Source organism: Sesamum indicum, linkage group LG13, assembly GCF_000512975.1.
Source record: "Sesamum indicum cultivar Zhongzhi No. 13 linkage group LG13, S_indicum_v1.0, whole genome shotgun sequence".
Taxonomy (NCBI): Eukaryota; Viridiplantae; Streptophyta; class Magnoliopsida; order Lamiales; family Pedaliaceae; genus Sesamum; species Sesamum indicum.
This window is the reverse complement of record NC_026157.1, coordinates 3,968,872-3,993,895: the sequence shown is the minus strand read 5'-3', so window position 1 is coordinate 3,993,895 and position 25,024 is coordinate 3,968,872. Positions and strand designations below refer to the sequence as shown.

Here is a 25,024-nt window from a genome sequence, read left to right as displayed (position 1 = left end):
CATTAAACCAAGGTAGTTTTTTCTAAGACAATTCTGTTACATTCGACCAAACCACCACTTAGCCAAAAATAAACAATTTCAGAATCCATTATGTAATGGTAATCATCGTATCAAGCCATTATCATCTATCTAGCTTGTGCAATCTTAGTAACAGCTAATTATACATGCAGAACAATACTAGTTGCGCACCAGAATCCAGATGATGAGAATAAAGCAGCACGAACCAAAAGTGTCCTTTTTTGTTTAGTTTCTTGAGTTTGCATAATACTTGAATGAATTCTTTTAATCACTTCATCCATCTCCATGAGTTTGGGGCCCATCAAGTTACTGGCATAATAAAAGACAGATGAGTTACATGAGATTGTGTATTTTAGGAGTGTACATCAAGCAGAAGGCAGTACCTGCTGCGCCCTCCAATATGTCCAACATGGTCCAGTCCAAGATAATGAAGAATCTGCAATGGTCAGACTCCAGTGACTTTCAATGCAATGAGTGTGCCGGAAGAAATTATTTCACTATCATGACTCCCATGATTATGATTCTCATTGTCTTGTTAATAATGACCATTGCTAGTCCATTTATTATGATTCTCATTATCATTGTAGTTAGTTCACTACTATTATTATTCTTGAGAATCTTTCTTCTGATTCAATGTTCAAATGAATAAACTAATTAGAGAAAAACTTGAAGTACCTCTTGAACCTTTTTCTGTCCACAACTTAAGTAAGCAAGTTGTAGATAAACAGCTCCCCTGAATAACATTAAAAAATAAAGATATGCGGGGAACTTTCTTAAAAGAAAAAAGCATAAGCAAATGGAACAAGTGTGCTGCACTTTATAGGTACAGAAATAATTTCCATTTGAAAATGCAATGAGCAATTGGCAAATAAACAATCAATCTTTCCATTTTCCTGATCATTGTATCATAATTCAGGTGTTGAGTGACAAAGCATGATTCAGGCAGCAGAACATCTTGCTTAATTTACAAATGTCTTCAGAGTCCTGAAGGTATTAATAGTATGCACATGCAAAATAATCTAATTTCATGCTTATCATCAAAAATTTCATATGGATGCATCAAAGTGCAAAGGGTATTTACCAGAAGGTCCCAGTCAGTACTGCTAAGCTCAGTTGTTAAATGTCGAGAAACGTTGTAATCCACTTGAATGGTATCTTTAACCTGATCCCAACAGTGGACAGAAAATTGTAATTCAGACCCTGAAGTCTGATATGAAATCAAAATAAACAGATAAATATGCTAATTATTTAGCTTTTCTAACTCCACCAGCCATAAATAGAAATGTGTAGCATGTGTGGGCGTGGGTGTGTGCATGTGTTGGGTGCATGAGTGTTAAAAAAAACAGAGAAATGCGTAGCATTTCTTTACAAATCCATACAGTTTACATGACCCACTATCAGAATGTAAGACTAGTGTACTTCTTGAACTTCTTATGCAGAAGAAAATCTGCCGGGGTCACTGTTTTAAATGAATACTGCAGCTAGTAGGATAATTTTGTCTCTATTATGTGTTTATAAGCATAAGTTTTTCATTACCAAATATCTCTAATTCAGATAATTCATTTCACATTGTGAGCCACAAAAGTAAGTTCATGCTCACACCTGGAACACATTATTTTTCTATTTTTTTATTTTTTGGCAGAGATGCAGCAACTAAATCTGGAAGTTGTCAACATAGATGAGCCGCTACCAAATTCCCACTAGTTATACAGTGGCACTTATCAGATTATGTCAAATTGGAAAGGTCTGAGTGCAGAAGAAATATTACATTTATATTCTTTGATGAAACATAGCATATGCTGCTATCGTTTCTAAAGATAAATCTTTATTATCAAAAAGGCAGAAGCGGCATTGAGAGGCATGTATTATGCATCAGTCTAGCTGGTCAGTATAATAAAATTATACAACTTTGCTTAAGAGGAAAAAAGGTGAAAGGTCACTTTTTCATTTTATGGAAAATGCAGCACCACCAGTCTTTACTGCTGCATAAGAAGCACTCAATGAAGTCAATTTAAGACAATTAAACTCTAGAGAGTTGCACCTCTGAGTGTTGAATACAATATTAAGCAACAATCCAAAAAATGAGAAGGAATAGCAGTTTCTTTTCGAAGTACCCTTTCAATTCAATTCAGCGCTTTCTTACTCTCAAAATATTCATTTGGATTGCCTTTGATGTATGCGGATAGAATACAAATCAGTGAAATGATAGTATCCATAAAAATCATTGCTTTTAGTTTGCTGAATCAAGATGTTACAGGCATCCAGCAAAGAGGCAACCAGCAACGCATAGTGTAAAAAGGCAAGACAGATATCTTTAAGTCACACGGCCTACTATAAATTAGAGGTATGTCCTTATTTGGAAAATTGATGACCCAACAAGTTCAAAAATGTGTTAAATGCCATTTCTTTAAGCAGTATTAAATACATTAGATGAATAGTTGAATACAATAATCACATGGTGAATTTGACCTAGATTATTCTGATATTAAAGACAAGTTTGGTAAATGGATTGATTATTGTAGAAAGGGTGAATCCAAGTAGAATTATTTGGCTACATAAATGGATTGAGCCAAGATGGAAGAGTTTTATTCCTTTGTCTGGACACGTTACGTACACAGTTGGCTTGGATAAATTTTGTTGGTTATGATTATTATATCCTAACTTGCACTAGTAATTATACTGTCTATCAGATTTTCAAATTAAAAAACTTATGCACAGTACCCCATACGTATTTGTGCATATTTATACTCATACTTATCTAGTCATTTTACATGTTTACACACTCATATATTTTCACTCACACTCAAACTACTTGAATATGTGCGAGCGTACACACTCCGGCATTCGCACGCATCCCATAAACATTGATATACGTATAACTAATACACACAAACATATATTGTATCTATATATAAAAAAATATACTTATATAGTCGGAACAGCTTTTTTTAGAATCCTCATCCCCTTAGCATACATGCCCTAAGTATCTCAAATAAGTTTGTATAGTTTTGTTTGTTCACATCAATGTTCTCTCTCCAACATTTACTGAAAATGAAAAATACTATGAAACGAGCCATGTTGACAAATTCTTCTCAGTTTTCTGTGTAAGGACTTACAAAAAAGCTGTTAACTCCGTCATGCCTAGCAAACATGTCTGGAAACAACTTAAGCCATGTTTCATCACCAAGCATCACCATTTTCCAACCAATTCTGAGAAACTGAGCTGTAACAGCACAACATAGAGATGTAAAGCATATGAGGTGTAATAATCCGCTTATTTAGACGAAAGCAAACAGATGTCGAATATAGAATCTCACCAATCAGGTTATCATCCAAAAAGGCTTGTGTGTTGAAATTAGTAGCAACATCCAAGAATCCCCCAAGAGCTCCAGAAACCATGGCCTATTTGTAGACATCAACATTATCACCTGGTTAGAACACAGCTATGCTTCACTCCTGAAGTACTAAATGCCTAAAGGATATGAAAATGACGATTAGTTACCTTCAATCGAGGCATTGTAACAGTCGGGGGTGCAGCCTTAGCATGATACCCAACTGCCAGTCCTTTAGCCAATATCGACTGTGTATAAGGCATAGCTTTCTTTAAAACCTCAGGTGGAGGCTTCCCATCCTTTCCAATCACAAATTCAGCTGGCAGACCATCAATAACCTGAACCACACCCCATTAACTATAGCTACGGATCAACCCACTTCTCAGAACGTAGTTGTGTCAAGAAAATAATTTCCAACAACCAATTGAAAATTTTACATACCATCAATATTAATCTATCAAATAAAGGAGGAACACCTGAGAGTTCCTGCATTCACCACGACTAAGTCACATAAGGTTGTCTCAAGACTCTCAACTATATCAAAGGCTACATGGATTTCTTATCATCACTATAACAAAAACAACAGAAGAAAAAAACAAAAAGAGCATCCCACATTTCAATTTTGACCAACCGTTCAAGTAGCACTCAACTAACAAAATACCCCATTGATTCATTATCAGAAATCTAACACCATTTGCTAAGAACATACAAAAAAAATGCTGTCCTGGTTAAGTACATAATAATTGATGGCTGACCTGGTATAAGGATTTGAGCTTTTCAGGAGGCAAGGCTGAAGTATTCTGAGCCAAATCAGTCGAATCAAAGCCCAGCGGGTAAAAACTCTCCAACCCACTAAAACAAACAAGAACCTTAAAGTATTTGTTAAGGAAAAAATGAAAAACAATAAAAGGATTCGTACTAAGACGAGGACATCATTGTTTCATAAGAAATACGAAAAGATTATACCTCATGCCAGAGAGAGTAGGCTTCACAGGGAAGAATCCCAGGATGAAAAGGGAGAGGCCAATAATTTGGATCACCACAGCCAAGACTGTGAAAAATGCTAGCTTTTTGCATGTTAATGAGTAATAATTGTTCGCCCTCTTACGCATCTGATTTGCTCTGTGTGTGTGAGAGAGAGAGAAGAGTACTACAACAGTTTCTTCTTCGCTGAGATGCAAGCGAATATCTGCTGATTGCTGCTGCTTGCAGTCTTGCTGGAGAAGGCCGCATACGCGCCGGGCAAATTTCACCCGAAGCCCAATCTAAGTACTAATTATTCTTTGGGCCAAAGTCTTTTTATTATTATTTGGAATAATTATAACTTCCTGTCCTGATATTTAGTATAATTATATATGAATTCTTTATGATTTAGGAAATTACATCTCGTGTTCTTGATATTTATTTTTATCTAATAAATATGTATTTCTATTAGTCAAAATTCACTTAATTTGCTGATATTAGCAAAATAATTGAATAAAAATACATATTTAGCTCGATTGATTTATTCATGACTTATTGTATATCAAACAAATCTTTTCTTATAATTGATTCTTACTAGCCCATGCTTCTTTGGGAATTTTGTTTATAGTCCTAAGGGGTTGCTCTCCTTCCTTCCGCTTACCGTGGTGTCATTTATGTTCCACTTTTGATTTGTTGTTATCGGAACTTGTCTGTTGCAGGTGCCCTCCTTTTGGCTTGCTTTGGTTAATTCTTGTTGCAAGGAACTCCTAATTGATGCACACTTGGTCGCATGATTAATTTCTTTTGGCATTTTGAAGCTTTTATGTTCGAGCTTGTGTCACTAATTTTTGTTTTCGCTTAATTTAAATTTTTGTAAGGGAGTATTACTCCTCGTTTATGTTTTCTTACTCTACTGTATAGGAGAATAGTACTCCTTGCTTATTGTTTGACAGTCCTTGATTGTAAGGGAATAGTATTCCTTACTTATAGCTTTCTAAGCATATCTAAGGAGTTAGTACTCCTCATGTAAAATTTGGGGCTTCAACTGATCTAATATAGAAGGGAAGGGAACACCGAAAAGCTCCCCCAACCCTCGGGTGGTTTTGTGAAAAAAAAAAAAAAACAAGTCTTTTTTTTAAAAAAGCATATAAAAGTTGTTGGTTATATTATATTTATTGTGGATCTACTATATAATATATATAAATTTATACTCCAATTTTAATGTAAATTCTTCACTTTTAAAAAATAATTTGGTGATGATTTAATGTGAAAAATACTAAAATATATTGAAAATGATATAATTGTTCAAGGCATAAGGGGCATTTTTGTCCAGTCAAAGGGTTAATAATAAATTTGTTAGTTTAGGGGGAAGAGTTCAAGGGGGCAAAGTGTATTTTACCCTTAATTTTATCACCAAATTAATAAAATATTTTTATTTTTTTTGTGTATTTATTGTACTCATTTATTAGTTAACTTTGAATCTGTAAAAAAAATAAAATTTGAATATTTAACTCACTAATTATATATTAATTTATTATAAATAAAAGATATTTTCTCCAATTAAAAAAAATTAATTAAAACTACAATGCAAAATTACTAAAAAAAAAGAAATTCTTTGAACTAAATATATGTATATATGTAACATAAGGGCAATATTGTATAACAATTTAATTGTGGGTGGTAAGTATTATATTTATTAATTTAGGGGGTAATTGTTACACAATGAATAGTTCAGGGGACAAAGTGTATCTTACCCTTATCTTTTTTATTTATTTCTCTAAAAAAAAAAATCAAGCGAGATGTACATATAAGAACGACTTGAGAAAATGACCTATTTTATATTATCTACGTAAGTTAGAGATAACATTAAAAGTACAGTATACAAAACACTGAATAAAGTATGAATATAAAAATATTAAAAAAATTTAGAATATTTTACATAAGTTATTATGGATGTAAGATTTTAAAAAAATATAGAAATTAGGAAGAAATTTTAAGAAAGCTCTATACATAAATTTAGAAGCTTTATAACATTCAAAGATATTTTTGAAAAAGTGTTGAAAAACTCTATTAATATTAATCTTCATCATTCACTTAAGAAAGCCGAACGTACAAATATGACTAGGAATTCATTTTAATAATTTTTCTTACTAAAATCTTTTACTGATGTGTTCCTTTTGTTTTGAGTTAAAAATTATTATTACAAAACAAGATTAAATTTCATAGACACACACACACACACACACACACATATATATATATATATATATATTCATACACTATATTAACAGTATTTGAGAATGCCTGATGAACAGAAAACTAAGTGTTAAAAAGTTCAAAACTATGCATCACGCGGAATGTGCATGTGCTTTACTTGTACATAAGAAAAGAGCAAATTGGAGAGACATAATTTACAACACAGTAGTATTTACAGATGAACTCCACAAAATTGGTGTAACATAGCAACAATCATAGCCTTTTACAATCAACACCAAATACTACTAGCAAAGGAAGCACAAACATTTCTAAGAAATCTTTGTCCTAAGGCAAGATTACACCAAAAATACATGTCCAGATTTTTCCGACAAGCTCTGAAACAATATACTACAGGCCTTGAGGTAAAAACAACAACACGGGGCATGAGATATACACTTGGTCTCTCTCTTGAGAATTGACTTAATCACGATTTCATATCTTTTAGTACTCCCCCTTTCTCAAGTTCACCGACTAGGTCCCTCAGTGCGGGAACCTTCATGGCCAGAGTTCTGTACAATCGAGAATAACGAGCTCTGGTTCCGTCTGCTGTCCTAGCAAGAGCAAGCAAACTTAGAGCCTCGGGGAGCTCAGTGAAGACCTCTTTTATCTCATCAAGGCTCATATTTTCCAGAACAGTTGGTCTTGGAACGACTCGGACGATTTCCCCGCCTTTGGGTTCCTGGACTCGTGCATCCGCCTTAATGACCAGTTCAGAATTCGAGTTGGCACCACATTTAATGATGAATGGGGTCGTTGAGCCCGTGTTGAACTGCAAAACGTTCCACTGGGCTACATCAGTTTCAACACCATATGGCGTGTCTCCAAGAAGTTTGGTAGCACGTGTTGCATCAACAACCTTGTCGTCCTCCTCCGGAGTTAACTGCATAGCACTAGAACTTCAAATATGTACAAAGTGACAATCAAATAAAATTTTAGCAAAGTTCCGTTTGAGACAGGTAGGCTATGCGGTGGGACTGCAATTTCCTAGACTTCCTAAAAATGACCCCTATACCATGCAAACCAAGATCTCGAGGAATCGTGACTTTTTTCTTATGTCCCTTTTGCAGCATTCAGAAAAAATAATATCTCCATTATGCAAATTAAAATGGAATGACAGAAGCAGCCATAATTTACATAACAAAAAGATCATATCCACTAGAATTTTCTTTAGCTTTGTAAGTTCTTGCTTCCAAAGATATTTTAGTTCCCGAATTTTATGGTCCCCCACCCGAACAAAGAAGCCGAACATGTTGGATAAGTTGAAAACCAGACTCCATGTACCCATATGATATCCGCATACCTCAACAGCATGTCGACCTTCTGCGATATGTCTTTGAGCACATGGATGGTCAACGTCAAGTAAAGAAGGCATCCGTTCTGAAAGTTCATCTAGAGAGGCAAGCATTGATCTCTTCTTACTCTTACTGAGAACACTAACAGAGGTTTGCCGCGTTATATCCTGTTAAAGCAAAGACGGTCAAATTCCCTATTTTTCCTGCTCCACCAAAAAACACTGCAATGGCAACGAGTATGAGGAGAAACGAGAACGACAAAAAACCTTGACTTGCTTCAATATGCCATCGAGGGAAATTAATGATGCAAGTCTTGCATCCTCAGCAGCAGTAGATGGATTTCGAATGGGTGTAGCACCATCTTCCAAATTCAGCATTGCTGCATCACTTTTCATTTGTTGCAAAATCTGATTCAAACAAATATTTAGGAGTAAGGTCATAGATAATATAATGATAAAAAAAAAAAGCTCGTAGATAATACACTCATATAATCTCAATGCTCTAACAAAATTGAAGCCCTTAAATTATTCCAGACACTAGGAGCTTTAAATGAAAAGGATGCAACTTGAGTATGACAAACAAAACTAAAATGGACAGGCAAGAAAACAATTGCTGCCATCAACATTCAGAAGGCACTCTGGTAAAGTTAGAGAACAAGTCTTTCATCAGTCAGAACTCTGAAAGAACACGTAATTGGCTTCTGCAATTATAAATAAAGTGAGAAATTGAATCATCTTTTCAGCCTGAAGAATAAGCTTGGTTAAAACAGGCAACACAATCTCATCCCTATTCAGGACATTTCTAACCTATAGAACCAAATTCAATCAGCCAAAAATATTTGATAACATAGGACGGGCAACTTAAATCAATTTTTATACAAATGTTTTTCCTTCTGAGCCCCAGTCAAGTAGCTGTTTGCCTGCAATCAACATTTTTGTTGAGGTTGTTTCAAGAAAACTAGAGTTTTGAGAAAGCAGCCAGATTTCCAAAGTCAGAAATCTTTTCCTTGTTGTAAGAACAATGACTGGTGACTTCCAAATCTCTAGCAAAAGATTCCAAACTAGTCATTCTTTCACTTTAGTTAAATAGCATTGTAGTAGGAATACATCTAAATAAAAATGTACAATTAACAGAAACATGGTTTCAGTCCATGATAATTGAATTCAATTATCAAAGATGAGCTTTAACTTTGGATACTTGGATTCTAGCAGTAGAAAACACTTATCTGGGTTCTCTCACTACTAAAAAATGAAATAGATAAAAAGTTTTCAAAATGGAGAGTTATGCTATATTTTCAAAGAAAAAAATGTCATGCTATATTTAACCTTTCTTCTCTTGTGATCAACAGACTCAAGAGCTGAACGCAGCTTAGCTACTTGTGCAGAGTCTTCCGCCACTTCAGTTGCCAAAGTACCTGCAATATCCTGATGAACAAAGCGTAATATGAGATATTAGTACAAAAAAAAATAGTAAAAGTACATTGTGCGAGATCACTGTGTATTACATTGACTTTTGTAATAAAAGTCAACAAGAAATAAATATCAGGTTTAGTTGATAGACAAGATGAGCAAAACACGATACAGTAACAGAGATTTACCAACCCAGTGGCATTGCATGTACCACCCATTGCTGCACAGAGATGCAGAAATAAAGTGCACCATAAGACCGTTCAGAAAATACCTTTAAATGTTGCAGTTGAGAAGTATAAACACGCCTTGCATATTCAGATAAAAGTTGGCCAAGAGCATCAGTATTTGGAGGATGGGCAGCACCCAGTCCAGCCATCCAACCATCCATTATTGCAGTAGAGAGAAGCTCAAGCTGACCAGTTGCTCCAGGTACTGTATCATCAGCAACAGTAAGGAAGTCAAAGTTCTCCGCAAGCCAATTTCTGATTTGTCGCTGGAGCTCACCAGCTGGAGTATGAACAAAGAGAGCTGCAAGTGCCTTGTTCCCAACTGCAAAAGTTTTTGCTTCCTCAGTTATTTCCCTGAGTTTTCCACCTGTTACATGCTGTCTCCACGTGTCCTGTATATTTTAATCTGAACTGTCAAAAATTACTTGAAGTCCATGGATTACAAATTTACCCTAAAAAATAATGCTGGCAGAAGAACCAAAAAACTATATGTACATACATATATATATATATATAAGAGCAAAGCATAAACAGGGCACCAAGAAATTAATTTGCGACTACGGGCATTTTCAGCTCAAAATGATCCTTGCGAAAGTTCGCCAAGTTCTTACATCTTCCCATACTTTTTTCTTTGAGCAAATTACAGAGAAGAAAAATGGAAGTTAGCAAGCATGCTTACAATTTTCAACAGTCTGCCAAATGCACCATGTCAATCTCCGTGATTAATTGATCTCGGATTTATTATACAAGTTCATATACAGACAATATTATGCAGATGCAAAGAAAGAATTGGAGAGCTCCCAAAAACTCTTATACTAATGAAGATAATATGCTGCTTCGCATTTTAAATCATTTACTCGATTTATTCATGGCAAATTTGCTGTTGCACAAATAGTATCTTCATTCCAATTGAGTATGCATGCATTCAGGTCCTACAATTGGATCCATTTTCCCTCAGCTGTAGTTGGAAAGTAAATATATCAACCGGGTCAAGCCGAACAAGGTATTATTAAAAATTGATTTCAATTTCTAATCAAGTTTTGTATTTGAGCTTAGTTTGATTATCTAGCACGCCTAGCTTGAAGAAGCTGTAATCGAGTCAAACATGATCTGAGTGCTTCATGTGTTCAAGTTTACTTTATCTTGTTTAGTAAAACAAATTCAAACTAACTTTCAGTGATCGATCTCGAATCAAGCATCAAGCAGCTTAATTCATTTTTCAGCCCTGATCTCCAGCAATGTCAGAGAAGAGAAACCACACTCGTGTTAATCTTATAACTTTACTTTATTTCAATCACCTACTATATGTGACGAAAAAGAGGTTGCTTTATGCATGTGTGTATATCAAGGCTTTGGTTGCATGGATATGTATGAGTAGTAGTACGACCTAAATCAATTCGGAGCCCAGGTAATACTCTAGTTTAGTGCCTCATCTAAAAGATTAAGCTCTTTAAAAGTGGAATCCTATACTTGGAACAAAAAGAAAAAATACAAGATGGAACGAAATGACCAGTATAGTAAACTACAGTAATAGTACCTGATCAATTCCGCGTATCTTCAGGACCACTGATGACAACTTCGACTTCTTTTCTGGTTTTATATTTACTTTGAACCCTTGAATCTGGTCCTCAACCAGCATATTCCTTGTGCTGGAATCATAGCGCACTGGAGACCTTCCGGGGCTGCTACCACGGCTAGAGCTTCTACTACGTCCACTATTAGGCTTCTCCAAAAAGCGCTCAACAGGAGAAACCTTAAAACAGAAGAAATCATTTCACATGAATATACTTTTTATTGGATTTATATTGGCAGGAATTGTTTCCTCAGGGAGTATTTTCTTTATGCAACCAGTTGCTCGGCACAATAAAAGGAAAAGTTTTAGTACCTTAATTGATTGTAGCTCTGGTGACCGAGCAAGTAGGGAACGAATGTACAGAATCCTAACACGGGAAACAAGCATGGTATCCATCACCCTTTTGGGCTCCATTTTACGGATGAAGGCAAAAACAGCATCTCTTATTTCAGCAAGTATTTCGTGCTCTCTAGAAGCACCTGCTTTAATGACTGCAGCCAAAACCTGCCACATTCAAGGATAAGTAGTTTTAAGGAGAAATCATGTTCGTGATAATAAGATTTTAAGCATACAATGATAACTGTCTGTTCACGCCTCTCAAAGTTGAGATATATGACAACAATAAGTGATAACAAAAGAAAGATGATTATATACTACAAGATCTTCTAGCTTAACCCAGATCATAAGACCTTATTGTCGTTATCCATAGCATCATGAATCCTGGCATATGATAAATCTTAAACAAATACTTCAAGATCAGGACAAGCATACAATGTTGAGCAAGGGATCAAAAGAGTCCTGTTGCCGAATAAAGTTACACTGAAGAAAAAGTAGTTCTATTGGCAGTTGGCTTAAGGGGGCATGTAAAGCATTGTTACAAATGTATGCTTCAGAACCAAGCATCTTTCCTTCAATCTTCTTTGACGCACTCTACCAATCATTCTAACAAATATTGAACTTGCCAGTTAAGTATAATCATGTCAGCTAGACCAGAATGAAATTAGCAATTGCCATACATATTCTTATCGATCCTATAGTCCTTAATGAAAGCTTAGAACAATCTGGATAAGGGAAAGCAGCAAAAGGAATGTCCGCAACAATTTACACTATCCAAGGGAAGAGTCATGGACAGCTGCCCAGATAAACAACAACTTGGCACCAAAATTATAAAAGGACACCAAACAGAAACAACAACTTTCCAATTCTGACACTAAGAGTTTGGTAGTTGAATGCATGGAAATATATTAATTTATGCGTACCAACATCAAAAGCTTGTTTGCACCATCGGAGATCGCAGCAAGACTATCATATTGTTCGGGATCAAAATCATTCAGAGCAGCAGTAAGATATTCACCAGCTGGCGTAGTTTTCACCTTATCAGAACCAGATTTAACCAATGCAACTGAGCTCTCTATTTTTTCAGAGGCTAAAGGTAAGGGAACAGCATCACCCAGGCGTCCTTTGGCGATAGAATTATCATCCCTGTCCAGGAAAATTCAGGGGGGGAGGTGGCACAGACAGATAAGGATCATATATGGAGAGAATTTGGAAAAAGAATCAAAGTCAAGTCATTCTAAACCAGAGTGGAGAAACACCTTCCCAAGTCGCGAGACTGAGTAAGTGGCCCCCTGGGAGATGGGCTTGACACCTGAGAGAAAACCAACCAAGTAATGCTTACATGAATAAACAACAAGTAGGTTAAGCATAACATAGTACGACAGAGGAACACCAACCACACGAAAAATTAACCACTCGAATCATGCAACACAAGTTCTATAAAAGATAAAGAACCTGAGGCGATCCAGCTAAGGAAGCTTTTTCAGTCAATCTGTCAAACAACTTCTCGTTCTCTTCATGTAATCTCTGACAAAAAGAAAAGGGACAGGATTATTCTTCTATATTATAAGGACAACATGATGCAGAAAAGAGGCATCATAGTGTCTCTGAGTTGTTTCAACAAACAGAGCTGCTGATAAGAAAAAGAAGATAATTAAAATTTCAGTATTCCTGGAAGCATAATTCCCAACTCCATTCCTTTTGAGGCAGGTTCAACGAAAAATATCTAACAAAAAAATACCCTCATTGACACGTTAACACAATGAAGTACCTCAATAAGTGCATCCCGTTTCTTGAGTTCATCCTCAAGCCTCTTGGTAACTGCAGTAGAATCCATGTCATCAGCTGTAGTTTTGTTGCTAGTTTGCTCTCCAGTCTGTGGTCCAGAGCCATTTGTTGACCCAGTCTCATTGGAAAGAAGAGCTTCATTTAATTGTGACTCAACATTCCTCAGTTTGGCCTACAGAGAGAGGTATAAACAATGATGAGGATTAATTATCCAGTCATAAAGTTCTCTCTCCACAAGGCAACTGTATGAAATTTTACCTTTCCTAATATCTTTATTGCTGGCTGCTAAATTTCAAACACCAAAGTAAACCTTGGAAACATAACTAGTGCAACTTATGCATTTATTTAGCACAAAGCTTTTCAGTATATTCAGCACATAATGCAACTATTAGACCTCTTTATCTGATGCCAACTTCACATATTTCATTACAGCATGTTAAATCCTGTTTCCTTATATATAAATTAGGGATAAGTACAGTGATGCACTGTACAAGGGTCAAAATACAGAAACTACATCTCAAGATTGCACAATTACATTGCCAAGCCCTGTTAGTAATTTGTGACTTCACAAATTACCAGAAAAAACAAGATGACCTTGTCGTCACCCCCACCACCACCACCACAACACACACACATGAAATAAGTAGTCAAAAATTAATTTACTCGGGTAACAAGAACACCTCAATTTTTAAACTTAAAGATCCTTCTTCTTTTTTCTCTTCTCTCTCCTCTCCATATGAGTGTATATGTGTGTGTGTGTGTGTGTGTTTACAAGCAAATGGAAATGAAAACTGACAAAATGAAAATGAAGACAGATAAGGCTTAAGAATTTTATTATTTCAAGTTTTAACTTATTGAAAGAAGAGACCAACAGACCTTCAAAGCAAACTTTAGTTCATCCAGCATTTATTTATCATACTGGCACCATAACTTGCCAATAAAATTTAGGGACTAGAACTAAAAAGTAAAAAGGTTAAGAAGTATTCCTTATAAGACAAATTGAACTGAGATATGACTCTGTTCTTCTTTTACAACAAAAATTGCATATGGTGCTTCATATTCTCAAAAAGATTGCATGCAGCAACTTAGAGCACAAGCGATGCAGAAAAAAAGTTAGAATAGCATCTGAAAGAGTTTGGTAAAACCATACACGCACATATCTACTATAATGATTGACAAAAGCCAACTAATACAGGATTCTTGAGCCAACCTGCAACATTTGAATTGTTGAATCCCTTTCTTCTATTTGCAATTTCTGGTCTTGCTCTACTTGCAACAACTGAGCAATTTGGTTACGGAGTTGCACATTCTGTTCCTTCTCTATCTGATGCTTATCTGCAAGCATTATATTCTCTGCCTGCAAAAGCATCATAACAAATTCTAGATCGTCAAAGAAAGAAACTCATAAGGAATCCATCGACCAGGGTGCTGTAAGTTTCAAGAAGCATAATTCAAACATCATTGGCTCTACAAAAATACAGTGTTCCAATAACTAAGCTAGAAAAAGACGGCTAACATGTATTTTCTTAGAAATTGCTACATTTCACATCAATTAGCCAGTGCAAATTTCTATTTTTACATTACTGCAAACGGAACAATCAGTCATCAGTGTAACATGCTGTTACACCTCCAGGGTCATAAAAAAAATTTCATGAAAATAAGAGTCGCCATCTCTTTAATCAACCAACAACAAAACGATGAAAATCAATACCAACAAACTTATTCTATTGAATATAAAAATTAAATACCCACAAAATCAAAAGAAACAAACTGTTAGCAGATGTCAACGGAAAGAAGCACGATTAACAGATGTTAATAGTTGAAAATCAAAAGTAACAAACTTATACCGTTCAATGGAAAAAGAAACACCCACAAAATCAGCAAAGTTCCTGGGTTGGAGGCAAGACCTTTCCTTAATACAAAAATGGGTTTATGGATCTTTACTTTCATTAATGCAGGAGTTTTCACTCCCATAAGGCTGAAAGTATTACAATAAGGAGTCTAGCTTGCTAAAGGATAAAGTGGTATTAAAATTCAATGATAATCTAGATTACTTCGATCACACAAAAGGTGCAAAACAACGATTACATGGTATAACTGAAATCTGACTGATCTTTCCACCTAGGAAAGGAGAAAACAAAACTGGACTCCTGTCCATAAGTGTACTAGTCATAAAATATGGTTCAGAATAGACAAATTTCCTTTCCACAGATTATCACATCTTTATTTGGATGTGTGGCTCAACTACTGAACACGCCCATTTGGATGCAGTAACTCAGTTGACAGCCTATTTACCCGAAGTAGCCATCTGACAACGTGTAAAGGATGGCATAATTTTTCATTTACGAATTATAGGAGCAAAACAGTGAGAAAGAAGAAACAAGTGAAACACATAACAGTATAAAAGCATGATGTCACAAACCTTTAAATCTGACTGCAATGTGAAAGAAACTTTCCAGGCTTTCTGAACTTCATTGTAGAGTAAAACACATTGGTCATTTGCACGCTTTAAATCTTCCTTTAGTCCCATACTTTCTAACTTCAGGTCGCTTATTTCCTTTTCTTTTTCAAGCAATTCTTTACGTGCATCGTTGGCCTACAAGAAAAGTTGCAGCTGAAATTTTAGTGAACAAATTACCACCACATACGTTTATCTTAAGATCCATTTACCGACATGCATGTATCATGAAACTATCACTAGTGTAGATAGTGACCAAGTCATAAAAGTTCTCTCTTGAATTTGTGCGAACATGTATAGCCTGAAACTATAGATTTGAAAGATAAGCAAGGAAATGATTTCACAGGAAAGCAAAGACTATAAAGGATGCTGATATCGACATGATCTTTTCCTATCTAATTGTAGAACTTGCATGTAATGGGATGCAATGCCAAGATCTTAATCTATTGATGCCAATACCAAAGAAATTCAGCACACTCACAATATCTTTCCATTTCTTGATTGTATCTCGATTCCCAAGGCTCAACATAGCATTTCGCGCTCTAGCCGAATAATTAAGGCATGCTATTGTCTCAGACATGTTTTGCATATTAGGGCAGATATGAACAACCATCAACGTCTTGGAGCTTCCACCTACATGAAGAATGAAAATACAACATGTACCTTAGAAAGATGAAAGGAGCATAAAAGGTCAAAAGTGGAAACGGGGGTCCAGGACAACTTCAGACATATAAGACAATATTGGATGCTAGTGGAAGTGAAGAAAGAAAAAGTCGTGTGTAGCTCTTGATCTATAAGTGAATTGCTCATGTACTGAATTTCTAGGTTCCCAGAGCCCATACAAGTGTACACCACAGACATTGTGTATCATTCTGGTAAGGCATTAGAGGTACCCCTTTCCAGCATCTCATAGTAACATGAAACTATTTGCATTAAGAGACGCTATACAGTTCAATTGTAAGAAAATCTCAAATTAGTCACTCCTTTCAGCAAGAAAGAGAATGTTCTTGAAATTCAATTACAGCATCACCAAGAGCATGCATATCATACACAAGGCTTTTTAACTAAGTTGGAAAGATTTTGAGAGGTCCTATGACGTTTGACTTCTACATCCCAGCTATCCACTGTCATGCGGAGGGAAGCAGTCAAGCAGGTTATATTTTTCTAATAATCCAGCAAGTGAACTCCATTTTAGCTAAGTAATTTTGGCGTTTCCTCCCATTCTTCATCTTCTCCACTATCTTTTGAAACTCGTCTTATTTAAAAATCAGATTATATCAGAGGAAGAGTTTCTATGTATTACATGGTCCAGTTCGGTATGACTAATCTGGGCTAATAACATCATAAGAGAAGGATGGTCAGTTTTCTAAGCTGCATTAAACACCCAAATATATGTGCAAATAACTTGCTCCTTTCAACTTAAATGTCCTTGATGTAGACCAATATGCCTTCTTCCCTTTTCTCCTTTGTTCGAAGTAGGATTTTACAGTTATCTATAGATTATATAGGCTTCCAATCAGTAGCCTTTTGACATAGCATAGTATTCTCTCTAGTAACAGTTAATTCAAAAACAAACCTATTATAACTGAATTCATACAAAAATGTAGACACTTGTCCAAGTCTTTGTACAAATTATACCAAAATACAACAGTTGGAAATATAAACCTTTCAAACTCATGAAGATACAATTGCTCGCAAGAATAGATATTAAGTCTTTAACTCCTAGTAAGACCTTTATTTAAGGAATAGCTATAGAATCAAAACATAAATAACAGGGAAAGGAAATATAGAACATGAATACCTAATGAATCTGCAAGAACTTTTGTTAGCACTGAGTTCTCATATGGAATATTATCCTTCTTAGAGGTTAAAGAAGCCAAAACATCACCCAACCTGCACATGAATATCGACTGTGATGAAAGATAACAGCAAAAGTAGTAACAAAGAAGTCAAAGAATGATAAGTAGAGTAAAGCAAAACACCTCACTGCTAATAACATACCAAAACCTATACTTGAATTGATGGTAATAGAACCAATAGAGCGTCTAAAATCTAGATAGGGCATCTATCAGGCCTATCATATATTGAAATAAAGATAGCTTTTTTGCGGGCTTCCAATATCCCCATGCAAGGACACAAACATGGGAAAAAACATTAACATGAATAACAATGAACAAACAAAGAAACCTCTTAAGGTTCCTGTTGGGGTACAAAACTCTACTAACTGCTGTGCCATACAAACAAACCAGCGAGAAATATTTGCAACTACAACTCATGACAAGTGGAAATCCTTTAGATTGTTGCTAGACAAAGGAAATGAATTACATCATCTATCGTATTACCATTGAAAAAACAAAATGTGGACGTTCACTTACGCTGAGAGGGATTTTAGGACATGCAAAAACTCTGTTGCATGTTCACCAGCTTCCTCCTCTACATTTATACTATCGCTTCCAGCCAAATCAACTAGAGTAAGCTTGCTATATATGTTCTCACCCGTGATCACATTCTTATAGTATATATGAACCATGACAACCCTACAAAAAGCAAGCCAAAGAGAAACAAATATATAATAAGAAAAACCTAGGGTGGAAGAATCAATTCATTTTAATAAAGAAAGTGGAATAAGATGAACATACACAAATACACACAACAACAATTTTTACCAAAGATACATGAAATGCATTATTACATAAAGTTCAACATATTCCAGAACATGACAGTTTCTATGGAGAAGCTGCAAACCTAGTGGAAACTATGTCGTACAGAATTTTCTGTAATTTGAGTTTTATATAGAGCACTTAGCATCTTGGACTGTGTATGACAGTAGTTGAAATGTTTTTCAGTCAACTGTCAGCCTGACAAAAGAGTGGAAAATTCTGGAACCATTTGTCATGAAATCCCATTCTACGTAGAATGTCTTTTCCATTAAAGTTTATTATGCAAACCAGATGGAGCCTCCAAAAAAATGCTTAATACCACAAATAGTTGTATTTTCAAGCACTTGCCATAAAAACCTACCACGTTTCATCTTCAGAGGTTTTGTGAAAGTTCCCCAAAACTATAACACATCAAAGTAGTTGGCTGGTGTTCCTAGCTCTATAAGCACATTATGGCTGGAAAATGGATTATAACTAAACTGACTCCCTTACAAAAATCCTTTAAGATGTCCTCAGGTGGATCATCCTAACCATCCTTCATTGCATCTGCATGTGACCTCAACCAGCAATTGGATCAGTTGCAGCATTGCCCCATCTTCTTATATGTCACTAAGTGAAGTCCCATTAGAGCTTGAACAGCTTCCAGCAATCTGCCAAAATGCTCCACAAGGAGTGAGAAGATCCGTCAGTGATTTGGATAATTTCACTTCAGACCCAGCCACCAATTCCAGCATCTAACAATTCAAACTTAGTTGCAAGAAGGACTTAGTCACTAAAGCTTACAGTTCTTCCATAATGGAGCAGCGATGAACTTCACAACTGAAAGCTCTCAACCAAAACCATTTAGCAACCCTTATCAGGCTCGTAGCATAGTTTACCATTCCTACTTGAGTAGCTACTAATTCATACTTAGTTTGTGCTTGCCCAACCAGTTTACTCCATCCTATGCACTCAGCAAGCTTCCGCGATCAATCTACCTTGGTAGGGAAGGCAACAGCAAGATCAAAAGCAAACTGTAAACAGCTTAATTGTACAGGATTGTTTCCAGAAGCGAATCGACATGTTCTCAGAAACTTATCACTCCTAGCCTTACTTGAGGTCCCAATAGTACAAAGATGAGGGACCATGGAAAGGATGGAAGGATAATATTTCCTGAAAATCGGACAAACTTCTGTTAGTCCAGATGGACTTAACGCTTCAAAAGGAATAAAAGTCTGTGGCTATGTCCACCCACATTTCTTCTGCCTTAGGACTTAGGACAGCAGATCAATGCATATGTAGAGTTTTCTTGGTCAGAGCAGCAGTTTTGGCGGTTATCCAATAGAACAATTCCTAGGAGACCTGATGGGTTGGCCATAAGCCTATCCTAGAGGGCAAGGCAAAGGAAGAACATGACCCTCTGAGAACACTTGGTTTCCTGGAGCCATCTCCAATCACCATCAACCACACAGCTGATTGCTTTGTCCAGATTGGGATATTGGGTAAATGATGGTAAGTGCGCTATACACGAACTTCCCTTTTGGGGGCTACCCCAAACCCTGACATTGTGGGCATTTCTATCATTAGAGTAGGTGCATTCTCCAGAGTTTTATAAGTTTGTGATTGAGGATATCGGCCTACCACACAATTATTCTTTTGCAAAAAGGAAAAAGATAAGTGTCCACAACTCCACATAAACAAGTGCTAAACTAACGCAAACCACAGAACAAACAAAACATAAGCAGAATAAGCCTCAAGACACAAGACAGTAATGCAGAAACATTGGCATAAACCATACAGATGGGAAACTTTAAACTTCAAGGTGTCGCTCCCTCGATTCTGGAATGCTGCTTTGAGGACTTTGGAGAACTCTATAGGATTCTCAACTTTTTCCTGGACAAATTCCACAACATAGTCTGACGACCCAATACAGACCTTTGGTAGAATATTTCCAGATTCCAGAAGCAAATCCCTTATCTACAAAAGCATTCATGAGGGCCATTATCAGATATTGATGACGTTCAGCATGATATATGTCAAAAAGAGATTTACCGTAAATTGAGAACCAAACAGTGGTTTAGGAAAAGGAACCTGTTCATTATAAAGCTCAAAGACGGAAACCGAGAAACTATATCGAGAAGTTGAAGTTGCATCTGAGTTGGATAAATCAAAAAGCTCCTCAAATGATCGAACATATAAACCACGATCATGGCTAGATCCTTCCTGCAGGAAGATGGAATGTTATCAGATAGAGAGATTATCAATCAATGTTTTGTGACACATTTACATCTAACTTCATTTGACATCTTCTAATATGATCCCAAGGAAACATACATTAGCAAGAAACAGGAAAAGTTTCACATAGACTTTTGCACCCATGTGTGTGTCAAAGACACATATAGATGCATGTAGCACAAAAATATATAAAGATGCATTAACTGTCATAGAAGTAGTAATGATATCAATTTTATGAGTATTGAAGGAGGGGAAGAGAGGAAAAAGAAGAAAGACCATAGTATGCGTCTTTCCGGAGCTGGTTTGCCCATATGCAAATACTGAAACATTATATCCATCAAATGCTGACTGAACAAAAGGCTGAACATCAGCAAAAAGATCAGCTGCAAAAATGAAGCCAATAAGTTAGTTTCTTTGATCAGCCGAAAGAAAGGAAGTGAATCAGCAACAGGATACCACCTTGTCCAAAATGAGGTCCATAAACCCTGTCAAACTCAAAATCCTTTTTTGGATTGGAGAGACTATCATCCCCAGTATTTACGCGAAGGGTAAAATCATCAGGAAATTCAACAATATATGGACCTTCATTCTCAAAAAGTGGCCTTGCACGACAAAACACCTTTACATTACCTGCAATCAGTAACCAGGTTCAGACACACATGATGATCATAAGGCAGCCACAGGAAAAGTGCCTGTGTGTGTCCTAAGTTTAGTAAGAATAGAGGAGGGAAAATACATGAATGCTTGGAAAAGAAGTCAGTACCTTTTGCAGTCAATAAGTCATTAAATAACTTTTTCTTCTCAGATAGCAGCGGAGAAATTCTAGCTTCAGTTTCAAGGGCAGCTTGATCTGAAAGTAGGGGTGATTTGTTTCCAGTCAATGAAATCTACCAGAAAAGATATTTGAAAAGCAGATATCTCTAAACCTTAGCCACTAGTATTATGGTTAATTTGACAAAGTGGGAGCAACAGCAACATGGAGGTCTGGTAGGAGAAGATCTTGAAGTAGCATTCTAGAGAAGAAGTATTTTTATGCTAGATGGTATTAGTTAAGAGTCTTTCGTAGTTGTACACAACTACCAATGAGATGACAGGAAACATTTGCAGAAACACATAAATAATTGCAGAATAAAAGTCTTGTAAATATCATAATATAATTTGATCAGACATATTTGGGCAACTGTTCAATAAAAGTTGTAAATGCATTGAACTAAAACTAATTTGTATCAAAAATTGACACAATTTCTTAATCCAAACTGACACATTTTACCTAGCTTACGAGTCTTGTCAGCAAGTACACCTAAATAACGTGTGACACGATCAAGCTTTGCACTGGAATATTCCTGAAGATCCGTAGCTTCTTGTCTCAACTGCAAGTAATCTTCTCTGACAACCTGTGCAAACAAAGCAAAAAGAACATTTCAGAGGAATAACAAGTTTAGGAAAAATAGGGATATGCTTGAACCAAAGGGTAAAATCAAAATCACCACATTGAATCCATTTTAACAAAAACTATGTAACCCTAATGCAATCAATGATGCACTAGAGCGAAGTCCAAGGTTTGGCTATTAGTGGTATTTACCAATCAAAACCAAGGAAAATGCCAGAACTCATAAGAAAAAAGTGAAGCCTCATAAGCATAGTGATTAGAGGTATTTAATATGTGTTATTGTCTGACGAGGTCCAACACAAGGTTATTGTACTAGCTAACTGCAACCTTCTTGTTTCTCTTCCTAGTCCTCATTACCCTTTTGCTAACATTTCAACCTTTAGAAGCAACTAATATATGTTGCCGTGTTGCGCTGAACATCCACATATGACATATATCATGTAAATTTCTGAGAGACTACATCTGACTACACTCCATGTGGCATATAAGTGTAAGAGACACAACATTTAGCATGCACAAAAATGACTGTTCTCAATGTGAAATCTCAGGATTCCAAAAAGTGGGAAGGTGATGAGATTTAAACCACATAAGATAATAAAAAAGGATGAACAATTTCACGTTAAAATTAGACTTTGCAATGTTTGGCCACAAAACTATTAAAGTACAGTTCTATTGTGTTACAAACATGGAGAGAACAAACTTCCAGGAAAGTGATATTATCAGCACTTGCCCACTCGTGAAGTAACCGTGAAAACCGAAGAATACACTGAAAACAGTATTCATAGTCATAGTTTTAAAGTTTCTAAGTTAAACTATCACAAATGGTTTCTATATAAATACCATGTAACTTACAGATGTATAGAGATTTTATCTGATGGTGTCGAATGCACCATGAATAACAAATTCCAGTAGAAGTATGATCCCTTTCCAGAAAGAGAAACTAATGTTGCTTCTGAAGTTCTTCTCCATTGGGATTGAGGTGTTCCACCCATATAATAGATGTCGGAATATTTCACCAAAATCTCTCTATTAACATAGACGTCAAATTTGATATATTTTATCCATTTAACCAGCATAAGCTAGTGCTTTCAGACAGGTGGCATGTAATTCGAGAGGAATGTTATCAAGCACTCATAATGTGGCTTCGCTGACCCGAAGACATTTCGAGGAAAGGTTCCTTTTCTTCAAAACTCAAGATCCTTCAATAGATTATTAGTAAATGAGCTGTAGTATGGATCTTAATCTTAGTCCAACTGTCCAAGCAAGGAAAAGTAATCTATGGCCTCCCATTTATTGGACCTTTAAAACCTTCTACCACTATTCTGCAAACTGGAGCTCCTTGTTCTCTCTGTTGTTGACCGTTTTGTTTCCATAGGCTGCGGCCAGTGTGCTATTTTTCTTTAGACAGTTGTGCCACAGGTTCCCCTTCATAATATCTTGGTAAACTTGCGGACTGACAGCTTCCTGTTCGGAAGGCTGTAAACCTCTTCCATGCATGTTCCCATGTCAGGTAAATTGTAAAAAGAAAAGATAGAAAAGGAAATGACAAACAAAATGGTCTGAAGCATGAAAGGATGCTTCATTTTGTGACACAATGATTTTGACGAAAAGACACTGCCATCAAAGCTTCCATCAAACCCTTCCAGGAACAAATCTATCCTACATCAATGCTGAAAGAGCCAGCTTTGGAACACCAAATATACTCCAGTAATTGGTCTAACCCTTTGGCCATCTCAGTAAGCTTAAATTTGAGGCATTTCTCAAGCTGATAAACTCATATAGGTGACACGTCCCTCATGAATGTGGATAAAAAGTAAAACGAGCATCATCTGATTAACTGCTGATCCATGAATATAATCCAAAAGAAGAGCGTAGTGTCTATAACAGGTCAACTGAAGGGATAGGGAGGAACTCTTGTTAGATGAGAACAGAGCCTACAGAAGTAGTGCTGGCTTCCAGATCTGTTCTCTCTATCTATAGCAATCTTCCATTTGAAAAGCAATCATATTGCATGTTGCAGTAGCTAAACCAAGCCCTACCAGAATCTCAAGAACGAATCAAAATGCCAGGCATTGAATAAAACATCCTATTTTAAGTTGGTCCCAATTATTCCTATCAAAAGAGTGATGTTCATAGCAGTCACATAACTACTTTCTCATTTCTTGTGTCACTAAACAAGAATCTAACACAAGAATCCATAAAGTTCCTATATCAAGAGCTTCACCACAGCAATCAATTCAAAGTTCACTTCTACCCAACAACAATCAATTGTCACAAAACCTCCAAGAAATCCGGATCATATTCCACGCATACCTATTAGTAGACAAAAGTAACGCTTCTTCTTAAACTCAAAAAACCAACATTTCAGTCATTCAAACACCAAACTCATCAAACATTTGCGTAAAACCTTGAAAGCCGAAGACATCAAAGAAGCATTGCCAAGGAGACACACAGGAAAGCCAAAAATAAACCTAAATCAATCCCTTAGTAGCGCCACAGTTAAAGAAGACAAACCTTGACTTTGTCCTTCAATCGCATGAGCTTGGAGCTCACGGCGTGCTGGGAGAGCTCGGAATGCGAAGAAATGGACATCGAGTAGCGCCGCCCCAACGACGGCGCCACCGAGGCCCTCCTGTAATCATCCCGCTGCTCCACCGATCTCCTTGGCTCGAACCCAGCCACCTCCCAGTTCCACCGGTTATTGCTCCCCTTCTGCTCCCCCATTTCCAATAAAAACCAGCCCGATTACCCACAAAAATTCAGACCCAAAACCACACAAACAAAAAATCAACAACAGCTTGAAAATGCAGCTCCGCAGAGATGAAGAGAGACACAGAGTTGATGCAACACAACTCTCTTCTTTCTCCTCCCTGCCACTGAATTATGGCCTCTTAATTCTTTCCTTGGGTGTCACCGTAATCCAGTTCAAAAATTTTAGTGGTGGGGGAGGTGTTGACAGCGGCGTGTTTGGGTGGGACACATTTGGGCGTTGGGGGTTCACATAAAATACTTGGGATTGCGGTGAATTGAGGGCTCGCTCTCAATACTGTGTTCTTGTGTAATAAGTGACCACGTTTTCGATTTTAATTTTGATTGGCTTTGGAGGGA

The 25,024-nt window shown here is 36.4% G+C and overlaps 2 protein-coding genes across 7 annotated transcripts in view; both read right to left on the bottom strand.

Moving 5' to 3' along the window:
* The window catches only part of LOC105176397 (GPI ethanolamine phosphate transferase 2), an 11,674-nt gene extending 7,045 nt beyond the window's left edge, over positions 1 to 4,629 (bottom strand). For 3 of the 6 annotated variants that reach the window (XR_002288233.1, XM_011099182.2, XM_020698677.1), the window contains exons 1-9: positions 4,317 to 4,629; positions 4,106 to 4,202; positions 3,792 to 3,836; positions 3,521 to 3,688; positions 3,336 to 3,420; positions 3,135 to 3,241; positions 1,100 to 1,180; positions 402 to 454; positions 225 to 327 (exon numbers count right to left, since the gene is read on the bottom strand). Coding sequence is in view for 5 of the 6 variants with exons in the window: in XM_011099182.2 (XP_011097484.1) it covers positions 225 to 327; positions 402 to 454; positions 1,100 to 1,180; positions 3,135 to 3,241; positions 3,336 to 3,420; positions 3,521 to 3,688; positions 3,792 to 3,836; positions 4,106 to 4,202; positions 4,317 to 4,462 (885 nt within the window). In the remaining variant the exon portion in view is untranslated. Of the gene's footprint in view, positions 1 to 224; positions 328 to 401; positions 455 to 1,099; positions 1,181 to 3,134; positions 3,242 to 3,335; positions 3,447 to 3,520; positions 3,689 to 3,791; positions 3,837 to 4,105; positions 4,220 to 4,316 lie in introns of those variants that run through there. The other 3 variants (XM_020698676.1, XM_011099179.2, XM_011099181.2) reach the window with 3 other exon arrangements.
* Positions 6,658 to 24,959, bottom strand: LOC105176396 (kinesin-like protein KIN-14B). The gene is made up of 23 exons (XM_011099178.2): positions 24,431 to 24,959; positions 21,797 to 21,920; positions 21,290 to 21,376; positions 20,986 to 21,156; positions 20,803 to 20,909; positions 20,383 to 20,514; positions 20,090 to 20,268; positions 18,028 to 18,189; positions 17,454 to 17,545; positions 16,134 to 16,285; positions 15,617 to 15,790; positions 14,405 to 14,551; positions 13,178 to 13,366; positions 12,862 to 12,933; positions 12,666 to 12,718; positions 12,330 to 12,552; positions 11,383 to 11,574; positions 11,035 to 11,250; positions 9,542 to 9,889; positions 9,187 to 9,285; positions 8,128 to 8,268; positions 7,870 to 8,028; positions 6,658 to 7,449 (listed from the first exon to the last, which is right to left on the bottom strand). The coding sequence occupies exons 1-23, from the start codon at positions 24,638 to 24,640 to the stop codon at positions 6,994 to 6,996; spliced, it is 3,885 nt and encodes a 1,294-aa protein (XP_011097480.1). The 5' UTR covers positions 24,641 to 24,959; the 3' UTR covers positions 6,658 to 6,993.

Bases quoted from the DNA above. Each gene is read 5' to 3' on its own strand.
- LOC105176396 (XM_011099178.2), bottom strand. From the start codon at position 24,640: ATGGGGGAGCAGAAGGGGAGCAATAACCGGTGGAACTGGGAGGTGGCT. The intron at 11,575-12,329 runs GTACGCATAAAT...TGAATGTGGCAG, and splicing joins CAAACAAGCTTTTGATGTTG to GTTTTGGCTGCAGTCATTAA. The intron at 8,029-8,127 runs GTTTTTTGTCGT...TTGCTTTAACAG, and splicing joins GCATATTGAAGCAAGTCAAG to GATATAACGCGGCAAACCTC.